The 22399-nt window shown below is 39.8% G+C and overlaps 1 protein-coding gene across 7 annotated transcripts in view; it reads left to right on the top strand.

Annotated features, from left to right (window-relative positions):
- spaca6 (sperm acrosome associated 6) overlaps positions 1-22399 on the top strand; it is a 50247-nt gene that overhangs the window by 19450 nt on the left and 8398 nt on the right. For 2 of the 7 annotated variants that reach the window (XM_057339817.1, XM_057339818.1), the window contains exons 3-10: positions 13305-13391; positions 13839-13910; positions 14131-14154; positions 15005-15082; positions 15635-15735; positions 16389-16545; positions 16646-16826; positions 17036-17700. In XM_057339817.1, the coding sequence (XP_057195800.1) occupies positions 13305-13391; positions 13839-13910; positions 14131-14154; positions 15005-15082; positions 15635-15735; positions 16389-16545; positions 16646-16826; positions 17036-17132 (797 nt within the window). In that variant the 3' untranslated portion in view covers positions 17133-17700. Of the gene's footprint in view, positions 1-9290; positions 9356-9745; positions 9782-10467; positions 10526-11241; positions 13214-13304; positions 13392-13838; positions 13911-14130; positions 14155-15004; positions 15083-15634; positions 15736-16388; positions 16546-16645; positions 16827-17035; positions 17701-22399 lie in introns of those variants that run through there. The other 5 variants (XM_057339820.1, XM_057339819.1, XM_057339821.1 and 2 more) reach the window with 5 other exon arrangements.

Consider the following 22399-nt stretch of genomic DNA (forward strand, 5'->3'; position numbering starts at 1 on the left):
GAGCCAATGTAACTTAGTGAAGAGAGGAGTGACGTGCACTCTCTTCGGTTCATTGAAGACCACTCATGCTGCCGCATTCTGGATCATCTGTAGAGGTTTGGTTATGCAAGCTGGAAGTCCAGCTAGTAGCGCATTGCAGTAGTCCAGTTTGGACAGAACAAGAGCCTGGACTAGGACTTGCGTAGCATGCTCAGATAGGAAAGGTCTAATTTTCCTAATATTGTAGAGGATGAATCTACAGGACCGGGTGGTGCTGGCAACATGATCAGTGAAGTTAAGCTGATCGTTGATCACCACTCCCAGGTTTCTGGCCGTTCTGGAAGATGTAATGGTTGATGAGCCCAGTTGAATGGAGAAGTTGTGATGACTCTTTGTGTCGGCCAGGATTACAAGCAGTTCTGTTTTAGCAAGGTTCAGCTGCAGGTGATGGTCATTCATCCAGAGCGAGATGTCGGCTAGGCATGCTGAAATGCGTGCAGAAACAGCCGGCTCGTCAGGCTGAAATGACAGGTGGAGTTGTGTATCGTCCGCATAGCAGTGATAGGAAAAGCCATGTTTCTGAATGACAGAGCCTAGGGATGTCATGTATATAGAAAATAGCAACGGACCAAGCACTAAGCCCTGAGGCACCCCTGTGTCGAGATGTTGGGACTCAGAGACCTCTCCTCTCCAGGATACTCTAAATGACCTACCTGTGAGGTAAGATCTGAACCATTGTATCACCACTCCAGAGACACCCATAGCCTTGAGGGTCGACAGGAGTATGTGGTGGTTAACAGTGTCAAAGGCAGCAGACAGATCCAGTAGGATAAGTACAGATGAGTTAGAGGCGGCTCTTGCCAGTCTCAGGGCTTCAATGACTGAGAGTAGCGCAGTCTCAGTGGTATGACCGCTCTTGAAACCAGACTGGTTGCTGTCCAGGAGGTTGTTCTGGGTGAGAAAGGATGACAGCTGGTTACATACCACCCGTTCAAGAGTTTTAGCAATGAAGGGGAGGAGTGATACCGGTCTGTAGTTCTCTAACAGTGCAGGATTAAGAGTGGGTTTCTTCAGTAGCGGGGTAAAACGGGCCTCTTTGAAGACTGTGGGAAATGTACCAGTGGTGAGAGACGAGTTGATAATGTGGGTCAGAGCGGGAACAACCGATGGAGAGATGGCCTGGAGGAGATGAGTGGGGATGGGATCTAGTGGGCAGGTAGTTGGGTGGTTAGAAGACATGACCTTGGAGACATCATCTTGAGATAGGAGAGAGAAAGAGGGGAACGAGCATGTGTCGGGGGTTTGGGCGTGAACAAGAGGCGGCGGCACGGGGAACTGACTGCTGATGGTGGTCGTTTTCTTTACGAAGAAAGACGCAAAATCATCAGCTGTTAAGTCGGATGGAGGTGAGGGGGCAGGGGGCATTATATAGCACATCATACTTTTTACTACACTACATTTCATAAATAGATGTTGTTTTTAACCTTTTAATCATTACATTAAAATCTACCACTTTCTTTTACTTAAGTATTTTTACTTTTAAAAGTAGAAAAGTAGGACTTTTTAATGTAATTAAGTACTGTATTAAAGGTAAAAAACATATAAAAATGTATTTATAAATTCTACTGGAGTATGATATATGCTTTACAATGTGGTCTCATAAAGTACAGATACTTAAAAAATGTTTAACAAATAAATCCCTTGTTTATTGCACAAAACTATCACTGTATAAAAATCTCCAATGCAGAGTGGAACAGACTCGCTCATGCACATCCTGGACACAGAATGATGCGCTTAATACATTCGCTTCTACGTTATTTACAGTCATGCGCATTAGACGCAGAATGATGCGCTTAATGCACCCGTTTCACTCACGAGCATCACGGACGCATAATGATGCGAATTTATGATGATCCTTCTGATGTTGCAGGGATCTTTGCTCCCCAAGTTCAAAACAGTTATAACACAAAGAGAAGAGATATGTTATGTGTTTAACACATTTGTCATTGCATCCATCCAACAGTTGAAAAAAGTGTTATTGTGTATGAATGATGCAAAACATAGACCGCTTCCAGCTAAGTTAGTGCTTTAATATAATACACTCAGTGAGTACCATCTCTGGCAAAATGCATTTTAAACAAAACCATAGACTATTATCTAGTGATTATGAAGAATAATGAAAACATTGGAACGAGTAACGTCCTGACTGTTACCGGACACATGCATGCTGGATGGAGATTGACAGATGACAGCACCAGCGGAGGTCAGAGTTTCTTAAATATGCTTTATTCCTTGCATAACGCTATCGAAATACATGACGTGGAATGCATGAAAACTTTTATGGTGATTTCCTGATAGTTAGTCCTTTTTGACGCTTAAGAGTAACATCCACGGGTAACCCAACGGATCGGATTCGAATGGAACCCGTCAGTCCGATACCATCCAGCAAAAAATACCCTTATCGGCCCCAATTCCGATCCAGAGTATCGGATCGGTGCATCCATAGTAGAATTATTTGTATTTATTCATTGTGTAATATTAAAGGACCATTGTGTAGTTTTTAAGAGGATCTATTGACAGAAACTTTCAAAAAACAGCTCAAAACATGTTCCGCATACTAACCAATAACTGTCTGTCTGTCTAGAAAAATGTTCTAGCACCACAGGTCCCCTTGCATGGAATTCACCATGTTGTTTCTACTGTAGCCCTTTAAACAGACGAACTGCTCTACAGAACGCGTTATCTCTTTCGTGAAAGAAGCGAAAACGTGAAGACATCTTAATCCTCTCGGCCTCCGTAGTGCTTTGAACGGGAGGGGGGAGTGAGCGGTTTGTTGCAATTCGCAACCTCACTGCTAGATGCCGCTAAAAAATTACACACAGCACCTTTAACGTTTTTTTTTGCTGGCACTTTTAACCAAAGCAGCTTCAGTGTCTACATTTTATTGGTTTGTGTGCATCCTGTGAAACAAACCTATAACCATGCATTGCTAGTGCCATGCTCTAAAAGTTGAGCTGCAGGTACAATGTTGCATTACATTTGCACCAAAGTCAGCTTTTCTTAATTCTTACATTTACATTTGTGTATTTTTGTTGGTTCAACTTAAAAAAATAAGTTACCTGGTTGCCTTAAATGTTTATGTTAATTCAACGTAAAAATATTTGGTAACTCTCTCACAGTCTCGGGTGAGGTGAGAGACAGAGGGCCCAAGTGCAGACAGGGACGTAAGGGGTTAACAAGACTTTAATTATAAATACAAAGACAAAGCAAAAAACCACGATGGGGGACAACAGAACAAAACATGGCAACAGGAGCGAAGACTCACTAAACTAACAAGACTTGACTAATAAAACATTACATCAGCTAAAACTAAACTTACTACAACAGGAACTCACCCCCGTGACACAAGCAATGGACCAGCACAGGACAATGAAACATGAGGACTATATAAAGGGGACGAAATCAAGAAGGGGACAGGTGCGGGGCATGAACTAATAATTATCACTAATGAGGAGACGAAAGGGCGGGAACAGAGACGCGACACCGGAGAGTGGAAGGCCAACAGGGCCAAAACGCCACTCTCCACATCAGAATCAGAATCAGAAGAGCTTTATTGCCAAGTGTGCTTGAACACACAAGGAATTTTCTTTGGTGTTGGAAGCTTCTAGTACAGACATTCAACACAATGACAATACAATATAATACGATTTACAGTCTAAAAGATTCTAAATTGTGCATATATAAAATAAAGACTATTTTACAGAAAATGGGGGATAATAACATATAAGAGACATTGTACAGGGTAGTATATAGTAGAATAAACATATTGTATGTACACTTGTGCAAATGGATAATTTAGTAAGTAGAGGTAGTGTTATATGCATGTATACATAAGATGTAGATATAATAAGGCACTATAGTGCACACTATAGGAGTAGTGGAAGTGGAATATTGCTCTTAAGGAGCAGTTATCTGTTTAGGAGGGAGATTGCCTGGGGGAAGAAGCTGCTTCTGTGTCTGGAAGTCCTGGTGTTTGGTGCTCTAAAGCGCCGGCCAGAGGGCAGCAGATCAAAGAGTTTGTGTGCTGGGTGTGTGGAGTCAATGATGATTTTTCTTGCCCTGTTTTTCACTCTGGAATCGTACAGGTCCTGAAGTGTGGGCAGAGGAGCACCAATAATTTTCTCAGCACTACGAACTGTCCGTTGTAGTCTTCGTAGGTCTGATTTGGTGGCCGAGCCATACCAAACAGTAATTGAAGTGCACAGAACAGATTCGATGACCACTGAGTAGAACTGGGTCAGTAGCTCCTGTGGTAGGTTGAACTTCCTCAATTGACGGAGGAAGTATAACCTCTGCTGGGCCTTCTTTACAATGGAGTCTATGTGGGACTCCCACTTCAGGTCCTGAGAGATGGTGGAGCCCAGGAACCTGAATGACTCCACAGTATCCACAGTGCTGTCCAGGATGGTGAGGGGAGGAAGTGATGGAGGGTTCCTTCTGAAATCCACTATCATCTCCACTGTCTTGAATGCATTCAGCTCTAGGTTGTTTTGACTACACCAGGCAGCCAGCTGAGCAACCTCCTTTCTGTAGGCAGATTCATCACCGTCTTGAATAAGGCCAATGACTGTGGTGTCATCTGCAAACTTCAGGAGTTTGACAGAAGGGTCTGTAGAGGTGCATTCGTTTGTGTAGAGTGAATATAGCAGTGGAGAAAGAACACATCCTTGAGGAGCTCCGGTGCTGATGGTACATGTGCTGGATTTAAATTTTCCCAACCTCACTAGCTGCTGCCTGTTCGACAGGAAGTTAATAATCCACTGACAGGTAGAGGTTGGCACAGAGAGCTGGGTAAGCTTGGGCAGGAGGAGGTCTGGGATTATGGTGTTGAAGGCCGAGCTGAAGTCTACAAACAGGATCCTGACGTAAGTCCCTGGTCTGTCTAGGTGTTGTAGGATGTAATGCAGTCCCATGTTTACTGCATCGTCCACAGACCTGTTTGCTCGGTAAGCAAACTGGAGGGGATCAAGAAGTGGTCTGGTGATGTCCTTCAGGTGGGCCAGTACAAGTCTCTCAAATGACTTCATGACCACAGATGTTAAAGCAACAGGCCTGTAGTCATTAAGTCCAGATATTTTGGGTTTCTTCTGTACAGGGATGATGGTGGAGCGTTTGAAGCATGAAGGGACTTCACACTGCTCCAAAGATCTGTTAAAAATATTAGTGAAGATGGGCGACAGCTGCTCCGCACAGGCTTTCAGGCAGGAGGGTGAGACATTGTCTGGGCCTGGTGCTTTTCTGATCTTTTGTTTGCGGAAAAGCTGGCAAACATCCTCTTCGCAGATCTTAAGTGCAGGTTGAATGTCAAGAGGAGGTGTTAATGGTATAGCAGAGATAGGGTCAGGGCGGGTGTGAAGGGTGAGACTCTGCATTTCAAAACGACAATAGAAGTCGTTCAGGTCGTCAGCCAGTCGTTGATTACCCATAGACTGAGGGGATGATGGCTTGTAGTTGGTAATGTCTTTCAGGCCTTTCCACACTGATGCAGGGTCGTTGGCTGAAAACTGGTTCTTCAGCTTTTCAGAGTAGCTTCTCTTAGCTGCTCTTATCTCCTTTGTCAGTGTGTTTTTGGCCTGATTATACAAGACTTTGTCCCCACTTCTGTAAGCATCTTCTTTGGCCTGACGAAGCTGTCTCAGTTTCATTGTAAACCATGGTTTGTCATTGTTGTATGTTAAGCGAGTCCTGGTGGGAATACACATGTCCTCACAGAAGCTGATGTAGGATGTCACTGTGTCAGTTAACTCATCCAGATCAGTGGCTGCAGCTTCAAAGACACTCCAATCCGTGCAGTCGAAACAGGCTTGTAAGGCCCGCTCTGTTTCGCTGCTCCATCTCTTTGCTGTTCTTGCTACAGGCTTGGCAGATTTAAGCTTCTGTCTGTAGGTCGGAAGAAGATGAACCAGGCAATGATCAGAGAGACCCAGAGCTGCTCTGGGAACAGAGTGGTATGCATCCCGTATTGTGGTGTAACAGTGATCCAGAATGTTGCTGTCTCTGGTGGGGCATGTGATATGCTGCCTGTATTTTGGCAGCTCACGGGAGAGGTTTGCTCTGTTAAAGTCCCCAATAATAATAATAAGAGAATCCGGGTGTTGCTGCTCCGTGTCAGTGATGTAATCCGCCAGCTGTTGCAGCGCCGCGCTCGCACAAGCATGTGGAGGAATGTAAACATTCACGAGAATAAATGAGGAAAACTCGCGTGGCGAATAAAAAGGTTTGCAGTTGATAGAGAACGCTTCTAAGTACGAAAAGCACATCTTCTTCAGTGTTGTTATATCTCTGCACCAACCTTCGTTTATATAAAAACATAATCCACCACCACGTGTCTTCCCTGTTGACTCGGCAATGCGATCCGCTCTGAACAGCTGAAAACCCGGCAGATGTAACGCGCTGTCCGGTATGGTGTTATTGAGCCATGTTTCTGTGAAACACAGCGCAGCGGAGTTGGAAAAATCTTTGTTTGTCCTGGTGAGTAAGAGTATTTCGTCCGTTTTGTTGGTAAGGGAGCGGACATTCGCCAGGTGTATACTCGGCAGCGGGGTCCTAAATCCGCGTCGTCGGAGTCTGACGAGCGCACCCGCTCGCTTTCCCCGCTTGCGTCTTTTAGAGCATTTGTACAGAGCTGCCGCTCCTCCGAGTAAAATGTCCAGTAAGACGTCTGAATTTTCAAAATTAGGGAAAAGATTGATAGAAGGGCATTGCTTAATGTTAAGCAATTCGTCCCTGGTAAAGGTGATAGAAGAAGAGTAGCTTAAAACAGGAAAAACAAACAAAAAAGACATAAGTACTAGAGCACTCCAAACCGAGGCAGCCATCCGCGGCGCCATCTTGGATCACATGAAACAAGAGGTTCTGTCATGATTCTGCCACTAGGTCAAGAAAAGCAAGACAAGATGGGGCAGAACCATGACAAACTCAATGAATTTCTCATCAAGTTGTCTAAACTCGTTGAGTTAACTAATATTTTAAAGTTGTATTAACTCAAAGTAAAAAAAAATAGTTGAACCAACAAAACAACAAATATTTTTTACAGTGAATGGACTTACAGTGCATTACAAGATACTGTAGGGCTGCACGACAATTTATCGCGATACCACTAAATCCTATTGAAATCAAGCTGGCTGCGATATGCAATGTGTCAATTTTTTTTTTCATGCGTAGCTTCTCCGTGAAGCACGGCTCTGGGATCAGTAGGAAATGCTGCTCGATCTAAAAGCAGTGTGAGTTTGAGTCGCTTGCAATGTGCATTTGAAAAAGCAAACATGATCATTATAAATATACTTTATTATCATTAAAATACCTGATGAGGCTTGAGTAAAAGTGAAGATGTCCATAGGCATTTCCTAGATTCTAGAACGTGTTATGGTCTTCTTCCAGTGCGTATTTGGAGATTCCGCACGAGAGCGCCCTCTGGCTTTCGAATGCAGCAGCATTTTCCCGTACTTCACTCAAAAGCTGTGGATAAATCATGTGATATTTATCGTCGGTTTATCGTGACAGCTCTAAACATTTTTATCATTTTCCCGGGGAATCGAACCCACAACCTTTACGGTGCCTTGCAAGCTGCAGGAATGATTTTGCCTTTAGTGAATCTGTAAAGAATTTAGCAAAAAAAATTTCTTGAACATGTTCTCTACCTTCAGAATGTTCGCTGCTGTTTGGCTCATATACATCTTAAAGAGGTTGACTCAGCAGTTATTGCAGTTAACTAAAATATACTGTATTTTTAAGTGGCAAAAATTACGTAATGATTCGTAAAAAACATTTTTCAATTTTGGTGCAAGTAGACAAAGAACTGGACGTCGAGGTACAGAAAAACTAAAGATGGTGCCTTAGGAAAGGAAATAAGAGCAAGTTGGTCAAATATAAAGCACAAGACACAGGCTTTAGCAACTCCCAGTCTGCCTCCAGTCAGAACAGACAGCAGCACTAATAACAGCTTTTGCCATCCCTCTGTGTTGGAGGGCTGTATGTGGAAGTGAAGGTTATTAGGCATTCCCTTTGCATTCGAGGGTAATCTTCTCTGAAGCTAATGTATCTCTGATTTATACTCGTGTGCCCTTGTTTAAGTGGCTCTTTCATGTCCTCCTCGCATCACTGCCTGAATGTCTTTGTCCCAGACTGTCCAAAGAACGCCGTCTGCAACCGACATCTTGGCTCTCGAACAAGTGTCTTTCACTGACCGCAATGGCCGTTCCCTCTTAGCACGGGATATACTTTAACATCAAGTGTGCCCCGATCAGATGTTTGAGCCTATCTTTGTCTTTTTTTACTGTTCCTTTTCAAAGCAAAACGAGTAGCCACCCCCAGTCACTGTACCAGCGTGTCATAAATCATATTTAAATGACTACACCTCCGCCGAGGCTGTGGAACCGTAGTGTGGCTTGCTAAAGAGGCCATGCGAGGACAATGCAGCATTGTTAAGGATTTAGTTCAACTTGTAACTAGATAGTTTTATACGGCTGAAATGATTCCTACTTTGGATTTACGCAAAGAAACTGTTGATGTGGTGTAGTGTGTCTAATACTGTGAAAAAGTGAATCGAATATACAGACGACCTTAGTGTCATTTCCAAAGGATATTACATTTGGGCTAAAAATACACAGCGTTCATATTGCATGTCATGTCAAGCTGCATAACAATAAGTGTAGGACGATTATATCCAGTTGTGTGTTCATGTGCATTTTTAACATGTTGCATTGAGGCATTACTGTACCTCAAGTGCCAAGAAAGTAGTAACTGCACAAACCGTACAAATATCGCTGCACTAGGCGAGCAGCGTGGCACGCTGGGAGAGAGTAATCTGATGAGGCGTACCCGCAGATTGATTAAGAGAAGATTGCGGCAAACACTGGGAGTAATATTTTCCATCACTTTATCTTTTCGCTAGCCTGATTCTCTGTGGCTTCTCACCCTGTTTGAGATGCTGACCCTCCCCCTTCACACTCCCCTCCTTCCTAGTCTCGCGTCTCCTTTCCCCTTTGCCCCCTCCCTGCTCCCTGCTCCCGCTGTCTCGCACACTTTCTCTCTACCTCACACACACACATGCGGGCGCACGAACGCACAGACCGCAAAAGAAGGGGGGCAGGGGGAGTAACGGAGACACGATGTCTGAAAAACGTGAGCGAGGGAAAGAGAGAGCGAGAGAGAGAGGTGGAAGAGAATAGGGATGTCATAGGCTGGGGAGGGATTGAGGGATTGAGAAAGAGAGTTTGAGATTGGGTACGAGGGATGTGAATGCTAGAGATGCTGAGAAGAGACAGAAAGGATGGAAGAGGCGGTTTTTGCTAATATACGAAAGGGGAGAAAAGATGTATGTGTGTGTGTCTAAATGAGTCTGAGGTGCCTGTGGTGTTGTAGACTGTGGGATTGCTGTAGGGGAGGTTGGTTGTGTGCTACCTATCGGATCATTGTAATTGTCTACCTGCCGCTGGGGTCTGTCTGTCTGTCTGTCTGGCTGGTTGGTTGTCTGATTCGGAGAGATGGCCAGACACTTAGATGAGGGGAAACAATGGCTTGGGGGGCTTTATCTATACATTTATTAGGCTTTTTCTTTGTCTGGTGCGGTTTAACTTCAGAGTCAGATTCTTGCACATGCCTTGTGTGTCAGAGTGTGTGAATTGGTTTTCTGTCATTATTGCATTGTACACGCTTAGTTTTCGAGAGACTTCATACATCAGCATGTACTTTTTATCGCTCAAAGGTTGACATCATCCAAGCCTGCAAGACCCTCGATAAGGTAAAACTCTTTCTTTTGGCATTTTTTGCACATTCACCTTGGCTTTGTGGCCGAGTGGAGACTTGTAAATCTTTGTCGTAGCATTTGTATGTGTGCACACCTGTGCACATGCATCTGCTGAATATTGGATTTGTGTGTTGTATGGAAGACTGATGTTAATTCTCTGAAGCTTTGAAGTGCACTATTGTCGCTCATTTGCTTCATGTAAAGCGTTTTTTTAAGACAATAGATCTGTGGGTCTTATTGCTGCTGCGGTCGTTTTTGTAATTCATGATACTGTGATGTTTGAGAATTATTTTATCTTCATCACAGTGTTTTCGTAATCTGTATCCGTTCCGCAATATTACATTTCTACAACGACCAGTCGATAACACATCGATCAGTTCATCAGCGCTTTGATTTTTTTTGTGCATTTAACTGTAGATTATTTTTATTATTAGAAATTTGCACCTTGTCTTTTGGTGCTGGTTAGCATTTGAACAGTTGTGTCTCACTCACTCAGTCACTGTGTCAGTTGTACTAGCTGTCTACCAAGAAGGGGCACTATTGCACCATTTTACCACCACCTTCATTTCCCTTTTTAGTTAGTATTCCATATATTTAACATCCATGTGTTAAACCCAATTATTTAATCTTTAAAAATGTTTAGCTTTGTATGTTCAAAATGTCCTTTTTTATCTTTACAGGTTTTAACTATAAATCTGGAGATTTGAGGGAAATTTGGATTATTCCAGATGCTGTGCTGTAGGTATTCCATTTTGCCCTGTCCTTATTTTACCCGGTGATGGTGGATGCTACTATTTATATCATTTAAAATGTTGGATTATTTCTCATATGTAACTTCGTGCTGGTTTATGTAGCTTTTTATTTTTTATATTGGAAATCTCTTTGATCTTTTCTGAATCAAAGCTTTTGGTTATTATGTAATGTTAAGAAAAAATCATCCCTATTTCAGGTGTCGGCAGCCGAACATCTTCTTTTTTTAAAGGAAAAGCTTCTTAAGCAGATGAGGTTTTACTGAGGCTGCTGGTACAGTCGTGCAACGGATCATGCACTGCTGCATGTAAAGGCTTACAACCTCTGCGGTGAAACATATTGCAGTACAAAGTACCCATCATCAGCAACACCCCACAGGTTTATTATGACTGACACAAGGGTTTAGTGCAAACATTATGTGTTTACTGCTCTTTGTGCACTTGACGGTCCGAACAGCATGAATTTCACTGAATTTGAACAGCGCATTGCAGTCCGAGCGCATTTTTTCCATGTGGTTTAAATGCTTGGAATGTGATGTTCTGAACGCTGTTGCAAAAAACAAACTGTACGTGTCAGAAATCATCATCATAGGGTGTAGTCATGTATTTGTTTTTACAGTGTGTCTCTTTGTCCCTGAGACCCTTAACCTGTGAGGTCAAACTAGGTCACAGGTGAGGTGCTCAGGAACAGGGCTTCATGCGCTGTCATCTACAAAAGTCAAGCAAAGGAGAAACATTAACTCTTTTATTTCTGTTGCGTTGAAACTGATTAAACATATTTTCGCAGTTACATATTTCTACTGAGTTTTGATTATACCTGTGGCCACATGTTTCACTCTGCCCCCTGTTTGGAATGTTGGGGACACACCCTATTGGCTGTCTTTGTGTTCTAAACAAAGAAATGATCCAATAAGAGGACAGCTAAGGGTGGTGACCCCATAATATTATCATCATTGGCACTGGTCTATCATTTGGGGGAACAATGAAGTGGACATATAGAGACATATGGTCTATAGATGCCACTGTTTAACATCTCCTTTTACTCTTTACCTGATGCACTTTACTACTGAGCCTCATTGAGGTGTCATTCTTATGTCTGTCAACAATTTCATTTAAATTCTTAAGCACGTTTTTAAATCTAAAGCAGTTTCTGAAATAAAATTGTATAATATTGTGATGTAAGTTTTATTTATTTAATACATGCCGGTGTTTTCCTTCCAAAGCAAATTCAATGAGAGAAAGATTTGTTCATAAAATATGAATTAAAAGAAATGAAAATTCCTGAACAGGCTAGAAAAAAAAAAAAATACCATATTCACATGCCTGTTATTGAAATATCTCCTCCTTATGATGTACATTGATATATAAAAAATGAATTATGAGCTTGAACTTCCTGGCCTTCCTGTCAGAGAGCCATCTAAGGACAGCACGGTCCAATGCTGATCTTTGCTTTGATAGTCCAGTTGACTGACTACCCCCTTCACTTTCTAGCAGGCTCATGGTGTGGCTCCTACTCACTATTGATTGTCTTGTCTTTGCAGAGACAGATGAATGCATTAGTACCCAAGTCGTTCCAGCCACTGGAAATATATTAACTTCATGTATTAGGCACCCTGTCTCGTTACCATAGCGACACTTGGAAAAGACTGGGAGGGGAGGTGGAGGCAGGAGAAGGGGGTTTTGGGGTGATGGAATGGGGGAAGGGTGTACGATATGGGATGCAATGAGCTTGTGGGCTTGATTGGTAGTCTTTCTATTACACAAACACACACACATCGAGGCGATGCTTTGTATTCCCCTATAATGCATCATCTTTTTTCAGCGTGTGTGTTTCCACCCTTACAGTTTAAGAGGCAATTACGCTTGCTCTTATGTCTCATTATTGCACCTATCGTTTCGTTTTTGCATTTTGTCTTTATTTCCTATGTGATCATTCACGTTCAAAGTCTTTTCTCTTTGTTCCGGTCAATTTAGATCATTTGCTATATCACAGTACCCCACCACCGACATCAACAGGCACATACATCTCTGTAATTGTGCTCCACTCTCTGTCTCACTCGCACACACATTCACACCTCCTTGCAGGAAAAAAAGGTGCATGATGGGAGAAAGAAAAAGGTTGAGGAGACAATGGTGGAAAAGTGTTCAAAAATGTAGGGAAGCACAGCACAAGACTGTGAAAACCACATGCATATTTGTGATGTGTTGTTTGTTGCTGTCTTTTGAATCAAATTATTGCCATAATGAACATTTAGCCTTACTTGATGACTTATAAGTTATGACAGTAATCAGAAGCCAAGCATGTTAGGAATCCTCAATTCAACATAATTGTCTTAATTGTAACATAAATGCTTCATTTCGGCATTCTTATTCTCTGTATTGATGTGCTTGTGATTTGATTTGAAACGTGTCATCATGATGTCATTCTTTTTTGATTTTTTTTCAGTTACAGATCCAGAAATAACAAAAATGTTTGTGTTGAAGCTAATCTTTTTTAGCGCTATTATTAATGTAGCTTTTGGCTGTTATCAGTGCTTTATCGATGTCGAAGACAGTCTTCGTTTGTGTTGGGGCCACATTCTTACCGAATACAATACAAGGAATGTAGATTTTTGTTTCAAAACTCTGGATCGAATATTCAACGATGAAATGAGAGTAATTGAGGCGGGGAAAGTGGGTGAGAATGAACTCCATCAATATTTATTATGATGAATTATATTTTATATTAATAGAATAACATGTCACTTTGTTTATTGTTTTGTGGCTAGGGAGAGGCTTTGACTTGATGCTGAAGGATATCTTGCTGTCTGAAATCATGCCTATAGTGGAAGAATTTGACCTGAACACAAATGAAGGTAATTTAAGATTATTTTTATCACTAATCTTCAACAAATAAGTACTAACTGTGTTGTATGCTTATAAAAGAAAAATGAGCCTTTTCTACACAGTGTGCGCTGTATTGATAATCATTTAAGGCGATTTCTTAATATTCCCGCCCCCAGAAATAGATGACATAAAGTTGGCAGATTATAAAACTGTTCTGTTTCAGAGATTTAGTTATATGATATAACGTGATGGTGAGTATCGAATCTGCCTTCACTTAACTAATCTCTAACTGTCTAACTTTGTTTTTAAATAAATGTAAATGTTATAACTTTATAACATTACAGAAAAATGTGAACAGACACAGGCATAGGATGACATAAAACATCATGGAAGTCTTATAGAAACAGATATGTAGTATTTGGGATGTACCCCTTTAGTGCATGAGATGAATGACTCTCTCTATTCTTTATTTTCAGACACTGTATATGAAATCAGGTTACAAGCAGCTGCAAACAATTTCATCACTGAGGCCTCAAAGCTACCTAGAGGTACAGTAAAGGATTAAAAAATTATCTTGATCCCTCATCTTTAGCACTGCAGTTCTCACTTTTCCCACAAGCTTGTTCAATCACATTTTCTTCAGTTTTCTTAATTGCAAATTTGTCCATTCCGGTCTTGTGTTAGTGAGTAAACCTGCTGTCATTAATGATGTACAGCATGAACATAACTGCAGGTTCAATCTAACAGTCTTTTCTTTGTTTCTTCCAGCCTCTGGATGCTTCCCCCCATGTGGTGAGTGACACATTCCTTCATCACAAAACTATAAAAATGAAAAAAATGCTTAAACAACGAGGGAAAAACTTTAGGCAGCCCTTTGAAAATCCTACTGTTCATTCTAAATAAACTAATATATATTACCAATGCTTGGTACTAGAGAAACCTATTACAGTTTTACAGAAATGAATAAGCTACATACAGTAGATGTTACATGTCCACCCTTTTTTGAAAGGAAGCAAAGAGGTTCCCCAAATGGTTCACCGACCTAAAGAAAACCTTAAATGATGCTTCATGTTTCCTTCAAAATTTTACACTAGTCGAAACCTGTAGCTTTGGTTTTTTTTCCTATCACTTCTTGTCTCTCTCTATACTGTCCTCTCAAAATAAAGGCAAAAATTGAGAAAATTGTTCAAAATGTACACTTTAGATAATATACAAGCCCTTGTATACTGTACCCTAACAAACATATACTTTCGTATATGATGTTATATACAGCTGCGGGAAAAAAACACTTTAAAAAAGTCCCTTTGGTTTCATTCTGTGAACTAGTTAAAGCTATCTTCCAAAAAAAGATGCAATGTTTGCAGATGCAGAATGTTTTAACGTGTATTTTAGCATCCGTTCAAAAATGATTATGTGGTGTTTTTTTAAACAACTTTCATGTGTCTTTGCATACTCTCAAATGTATTTCACATTGCTGTTGGGTGACATTTTCATACCTGAGATTTATTCTGTTAAAATTTATCAGACACTGGACTGGAATTGCCACAATACAGTACACAAACAGCTATAAACATTGTTTCGAAGTACATGTGATTGCCTTTTATAATCACATTACCACATAAATTTCAAATGTTTTGTTTAGGTTTCCAAGAGCAAGGTGCTGTTTACAACTGCATGACCTGTCAGTATGATTCCTGCGAGTTTCCGCTCGACTGCCCTGGTGAGTTGATGGCCTTCTTTACATGCAAGCAATTTCAGCTCGGTCTACTATAATGTGTAATTCTATGCACCCCTGCCCACCCACCCACTCCGCACTTGACATGATGGATATGTTATAACTCGACCTGACAAAACTGTCTGTATAATTATGTAAGAGCATTTCCACAGCACAAACATCTATTTGTAGCTTTTAACTCCATAAAATGTGCTTAAGAGCGAGCCGGAGTTGTTAAACGATACATAGGGCCTTGACACACTTTTGCACATAATATCATTTTGCACAAATAGCCCTTCGGGTCACCTAAGAAGGCAAGCCCTCTCCCACATACTGTGGTATTCATTTTCGCACAGAGCAGCTACAATTACTGCTCAGCATATCGCTTCCTTTACTGCTCTCCCCAGAGGCTCTGTTTAAATATTATAATTAGGGGAATGGTAGGCAGAAAGGGCTGCCCTTTTTCTTCTGTTGACAAAAGGCATTCAATTGCAAGGTGAAGTGTTACAGATCTGCGTCTAGTGTATTGCTAAGTGTGTGATGTGTGTGCTTTTCCAGTGAAGGAAATCAAAATAGTGGAGACCAACAGGACTCAGATGAGGTGTAAGGTTCCATTCATCTTGCCCACAGACATAGAGATAGTCTGGAGATATGCAATGGTAAGGAGAACCTTGGCAAAAAGAGTATAGTGCACCCAATAATTTTCAACTCATGTATAAAAATTGGTATAAAAAAGGTATAAAAATTAAATAAGTGTAGAGGAATAATTATAATAGTTAGTCGTTTAGTCAGTATAGCCCCGCCCACAGGCCGAATCATAGGTCAGAGATGTTGTTTTGAGGTGGAGGGGAAGTTTTTGAGTTGGATTGAAGATCATGAGGGCACACAAATAAAACCAAAATGATGACATTCACAGATTATACAGATCAACTATAAAAAACACTGAAATACTACATTAAAAAAGTTGTTTATTTAGATTTCATGGTGACTTTAAGAATTTTAAGAACTAGAAACAAGACAAGGTTATTGACGAGACAAAGGTCAAATGACCAGAAACAAACAATAAAAATGTATTTACAAAAATAAAACAATTAAAGATTAAATAGAATAGAAGATTTTGAAAAATAACCATTTGACAGTAGAGTAAAAAAGCAGTATATGACCTGAATTAGGTCTGACCGAAGAAGACTTATATCATTAACCCAAAAAAAAGGGTTTTAAGAAGTGTTTTTTTCCAGATAGGCTTTAGGAATCATAATATCTAAGGCTTTCATTTCTATCTCCCTCACACATGCTTGAACTAAACATACAGGAAAAAACAGTATTGATGGATAATTTCAAGGAGGTCACTGTTGGTGTGGATCCTCTTTACTTCATCCCATCCGCCCGGTTGGAGCACTCAGGCACCTACCAGTGTGAAATATTCTCTCAGGAACATTCTCTTGCCCGCATCTACTACTACCTCACAGGTGCCCACACCTCCATTACAAAAGGATGGCACCATCAAGTTATTTGCGATCAGAGAAGGATCCCATTACCAAATCTCTCTGTCTGTGGTCTTCACCTCAGTGGTCCCTTTGGCACAGTTAGGTCATGCAGAACTACAAGAGGTCTTTGACCAGGCTCTCCTTCCGGGTGGCCAGTTCCCTCACCTGTCCCAGACTGTTCCAGTCACCTTGTGGCTGCCTAGCCCTGTACTTCTCACCATGTGTCTGATGTCAGTGCTCCTGCTGATCTTCATTAGTCTAGGGTAATATACTCTGTGTTATAATCCACTTTACACAAATATAGTCAAGGTTTAAATGGTCATGTTTCATCATGTCTCTAAAGTTCAACATTTCTCAAAAATAATTGTCTCAGTAAGTCAATGTTTGTTCTGTAGCTCTGTAACGTATAGTATTAATTCATTGTTTTTGGTCTGTCTTTTTTTGTATTTATTGATTGTTTCTCTGCTCATAGGGTGCTGTGTTGGTTGTCCTGTAAGACAGAGACCAGCAACTATGATACAGCTCAAGACAAAACATACACAGAAAAGATATATTTGATTCACTGCTAAACTAAGACATCCACATGTGAAAAGAAATAAAATATTAAGGCAAAAGCCTGTTTTACTTGTAAAGATAATTCCCATTTGAGATACAAATAAATTATTCAACAGTTCGATTTATTATGCATTTGAAAATGTATTGTCAGTATCAAACTACAGAAAACTTTTAAATGAGTTGTTTAAAGGTTTAAATGAGGAGAACACACGAGGAGTCGGCATTGGGAGTGTGTGAATAAAGCTGTACCGCTAGCTCACGTTATAAAGCCTTCTTTGTGTTACTAAATATAGCCAGACATGACTTAACTCCGCAACTCCTTTTATAGTCATTACTCAGTGTTATGTTTCCTTCTGTTGTCCTAATAACTCATGCCAAAGGGCGCGGAAGATACTTTATTGTACAGCACTGCAATTACCATTGTTTACCATTGCATGTAGTTTTGATTAAAAAAATGGTGGTGTGTGTTATAAACGCGCATGCAAGGAATAGTTCACAAAAAAAAGGTCCCCATTGACCCCATTGATAAAAATTACAATGGTCAAGTGAATGCAAAACCATCTTTGGGAGAATTAGCTTTGATTTGAAGTGTGATAAACATGAAGTCGTAACTGGATTTAGTAGTTTACGTTGTCATATTCCAACAAAACACAATGTATACACTATGACGCTTAGGAAAAACTCACAATTTCGATTTTTTTTAGCGCGCGATAGACAGTTTGCGTTTCACTGATCCACCTATGTTCACAATTTCCGTCACTGCAAAATTATTTATTAGGGATTTACTGTCTCACGAAAGCATAGTTTCAACGAACAAGCGCAAACAGCATCCGGTGTAGTTGAAGCGCTCCACCTGTTGCCCTACCGGATAAACCAGCTTAGCCAGCTAAAGCTGTGTGGTACATTAGCTGGTTATATCATTAAAACTTTAGCTGGAAGCTGGATTTTTTTTATCCTCAAAACTGAAACCCAACCTTGGATTTGAAGTTGGTTTTTGAAACTTCTTCAGGTTTCTATTGGGATTTTGATTTTATAACAGCTATAGCTGCCCCAAGCCTATCTTGTGTACCGTTTGCTGGCCATATTTCCTTGCAGAGAACAGTTTTGATTTAATCTTAATTTGTTATTTATATATATTATATCGTATATTATATATTTATATGAACTCTTTATTTTTTATTTATCATCTGTTTCATTCCAGATATGTTTTAGTTCATCCATAACATGAACAGCTTCCTTTTGTCAATGTAAATAACTATTCGATTATTAGCTCGATCTCCACAGATTACCTTTCAACACCTGCTTGACGTCATGACCTCTCGGTTCCCCCTGAACTTTTTAAATGAAGTATGGCACATGACGTATAGGTTTCACTTGAATATTCCCCACCCCAGTCATCTGAATGTTGTGTAACTTCATGGTAATTAAAAAGTTAATATTTGCTTGTAACAAGAGTGATATGCAAGTGTTAAAATATATAAAATACGGTAGCCTATTATTGTCAAATACCTACATTGGTTTTCTGCTTTTAAATGCCTTAACGAAAGGTGTAACACTAAAAAACACGCTGGTTTGATAAATATTGGATCACGTGCGATTATTGCTAATGTGCGAGGTTTTTTTTGGTCCCAAGTTGATTTAACAAAGCAGATTTTAGACGAAAAATAGAAGACGAATGCGGATGTTTGGTGCTTTGGTTTACGTAAACAACACGAAGTCACTGTCCGCCACATCTAAATAGTTTGAAGCGGAAAATGAAAAGAGAAAAAATGCACACACTTCTCTGCTTTTTTAGATGCTGTTTGGTTACAAAATTGCCTAAAAAATAGTAGAATTCATCGTCATGAGAAATTTAGTCACAACAGAGGTAATGTCCAATAATGTCGTTGTACAGGAAACACCCCAGGTTGTGCATCAGCTTTGAATGGCACTAATATTTGCGGTTTGAAATCATCGTTGTGATTGATAAATCTAGGTGCCATCCTCCCTTTTGCATTAGACGTTTCCACAGAGTTGGCGTAATGTTCGGATACTTTCAAAATCACAATTGTATGCTGAGTAGCCTATAGATATTTAGGCCACAAATATTTATTTACACAGCCTAATCTTACACATAAAATGTTTTAAATTAAATTATAAATTGTAGAAATGTAAAAGAACTACGTTTTTTTAGAAATAGAGTAGTTGTAGTTGGAACAGTTAGCTACCAAAAACGATTTTTTTTTTTTTGACGTCATCGCAAAAGGTTCTGCTTATTATCTCTTTACCTTATCTACCAGACAGTGCTGAGGTCATTCTTTGAAGGAAACCCAGAGGAAACACCCAAAGTAAAGAAATGTGGAAAATGTTATTTTAAGTCAAAGACGCAAGCTCTGCCTGCGCTTCAGAATTTTTATGTCAGAACATAAACATAGTTTTAAGTCAAGTCAACTTTATTTATATAGGCCTAGCGCTTTTTACAATTTTCATTGTTACAAAGCAGCTGTACATAAAACATATTGACTATAAGCAAAACATTTAAAGTACACATTTAAGATAAGGGAGAGAGAAACACAGTTCAAATATTAAACAGACTATAAATTCTTATATGTAATATTAATTAAGTAAAACTTTAAAATAAATAAATATTTTAGTTTTAGCTAATTACTGCTTTTCTTATTTACTGGTTGGAAGAATCATATAACGTAAAGCACCAACTACAAGCAGCCCTACTATACAGTCAAGTCAGAATTGTAAATTACCGTAAATGTAGAGTGACAAAAAATTTGACAGGAAAAAACAGATCTATACAATAATTAAATGTGAAGAGTTTGGTTCCAAAATGAGATAACTCCGTTTCTTAAATTTTTAAAAAATCATGTTTTTTATTGTGTTTATTCCAATTAATATCAATAAAACTGCAGTTGGTTTGTTTTGATTTAAGCCATAATAAATAAAAAAATACAACTAACTAACACAATAAAACATAATAAAAAGCATGATTTTTGAAAAAAAATAAAAACTGAGTTACCTCATTTTGGAACCAAACTCTTCGTATATTCTTAAAAATTATTGATGTGGTAGTTATTTATTTATATTTATTCTAAATTTTTAATTGATCATCTATTGTATTTCAAATATGTTTTGTTGATGCACATAAACATGTAAAAACATTTAAACACTTCCTGTTGCCAGTGTAAATGAGCTATTCAATTATTAATTCGATCTCCACAGATTACCTGTCAACACCTGTTTGACATCATGACCTCAGTTTAACTAAACTATTAACACAAGGTATAGTATGTGCCACATACCACATCTGTGACCTGTGACTAAGTTTGACTTAAATATTCTGGTGGACCTGTGCCCCACCCCAGTCATCTGAATGTTGTGTAGTAACTCCATGGTAATTGCATCAAGTTTATATTTGTGTGTAACAAGAGTGATAGACATAATGAAATAAACAATATGGTATTATTGTTGTTACACATCCTTGATTTACATATAAACAGACCCTTCACCATACACAAGAGTCCATTAGACCTACAAAAGAAAAGGGTTAAGTGAAGATTTTAACCACATTATAAAACCAAAAAAGCTGTGTTTAGTGAATACATTTACCTGGGTGTCAACATTCCTTGCTATGAGCTCATTTTTTTTACAAAAGGTGTTTTTCAGGCAATAATGGGGGAAATTGATAACTTTTTGTAACCAGGATTTTAGGTATTGGCTAGGGCTGTAGTCAAGTCCACCATTGTCGAGTCCAAGACCAGGACTAGTCGAGACCGAGTCAAGTCCGAGTCCAAAGAGGTTCGAGTCCAAGTCAAGACCGAGTCTAATTGAGACAGTCAAGACAGAGACAGAAAAAAATCATGACTACAAGACCACATACTTAACTATTGATAATTTATGTGATGCAAGAGATAGCATATCTTCTATTCTAAGATAATCATTTTCATTATTGTTTGTAATGATCAAAAAGCAGATAAAATAAGGTCATTTTATTTTTACTATATAGGTATAGCACTAAAGTCACAAAGCCGAAGTGTAACTGTTTATTACTTTTTTAAGGAACTTTTTTATCAGCCCTTCTAACAGCAAGGTTGTGCAGCAATGAACACTTTTGTGCGTGCGTGTGTGTGTGCGTGCGTGCGTGCGCGCGCCTGCCCGTGCGTGTTCGATAGAGGAGCCGCTTGAAAGAGCAGAGGCTCAACGGCTCGTTCATAAGCACGTCGGTGCCCATCCTTAAATAACATGTTCATCACAATGACAATAAAAATACGATCAATCTTATCTTTAAGCCCTACTTTCCAAACTTTCTAAAATACTCAAATGCAATGCTAACTCTGAAACATGGCATTAACTTACCTCTCTTTGTGATGCCTTTGCAGGTGTCTTACGAAATTGGATGTTGTCCCACATGTTTCGGGGAAATTTTGTTGCAAAAAGTTTCCTTTTAAGCGCACTGTCGATACATTTATTATGGTTTGTAAAACCAATCTGTATTATGCCGCTGCTCGCTGACATCGAGCCTGATGAACGATTGATGCTGGTTCGCGCCGCGGACGAATCGTTCATTTGAACCGGTTCTTTCTTTTTAGTGAACTGGTGGAACCAGTTCAGCTGAATCGTTCCCGTTTAGCGTCTCCCGTAAACACTTAATATTATCCACAAATTAATTCAGTTATTCACTTTCTGGCATGCATGACAGTCCCGCGAACTTGAACCAATATACCGGAGTTATTTAGTTACAACAACAGCACACACTGAACTGAACTGCTGTGTGAAAAGAGAACTTATGAGCATGCGCAGCTCTCGTTCTAGAGTCGAGAGTCGGCAACAGTTTTCGGATCATTAGTTTTCGGATCACAAGAATAGTGCTCTATCAATGTTTTGTTTTGAAGGAGAAAATAAAACATATATCGCTGGACTCGGACGAGACCGACTAGAACATTTTCGAGACCAATGACCAAGTCCGAGACAAGTCCGAGTTCAAATACCAACGAGTCCAAGACAAGTCCGAGACCGGACTCGAGTACTACAGCACTAGTATTGGCCTATATTAAATTGTCTAAAACATGTCTCCTTTACAGTATATGAATATCAGCACAGTGAATAAAAGTGGTTAAAGTAATAATGGCAATAATTGTATCAATGTTCATGACTTATTATAGTGGAGTAGGCAGGGAGTTCTAGTTGTCAGTGTTGTGGTTGCTTTGTTGTGTCAAAGTGAGCTAGCGTGCAGTGTAGGAAACATGACGCGGGAATGACAAGAATATGAGGTCTACACAGTGGACGTCTT

This window comes from Triplophysa rosa, linkage group LG8, assembly GCF_024868665.1.
Source record: "Triplophysa rosa linkage group LG8, Trosa_1v2, whole genome shotgun sequence".
NCBI lineage: Eukaryota > Metazoa > Chordata > Actinopteri > Cypriniformes > Nemacheilidae > Triplophysa > Triplophysa rosa.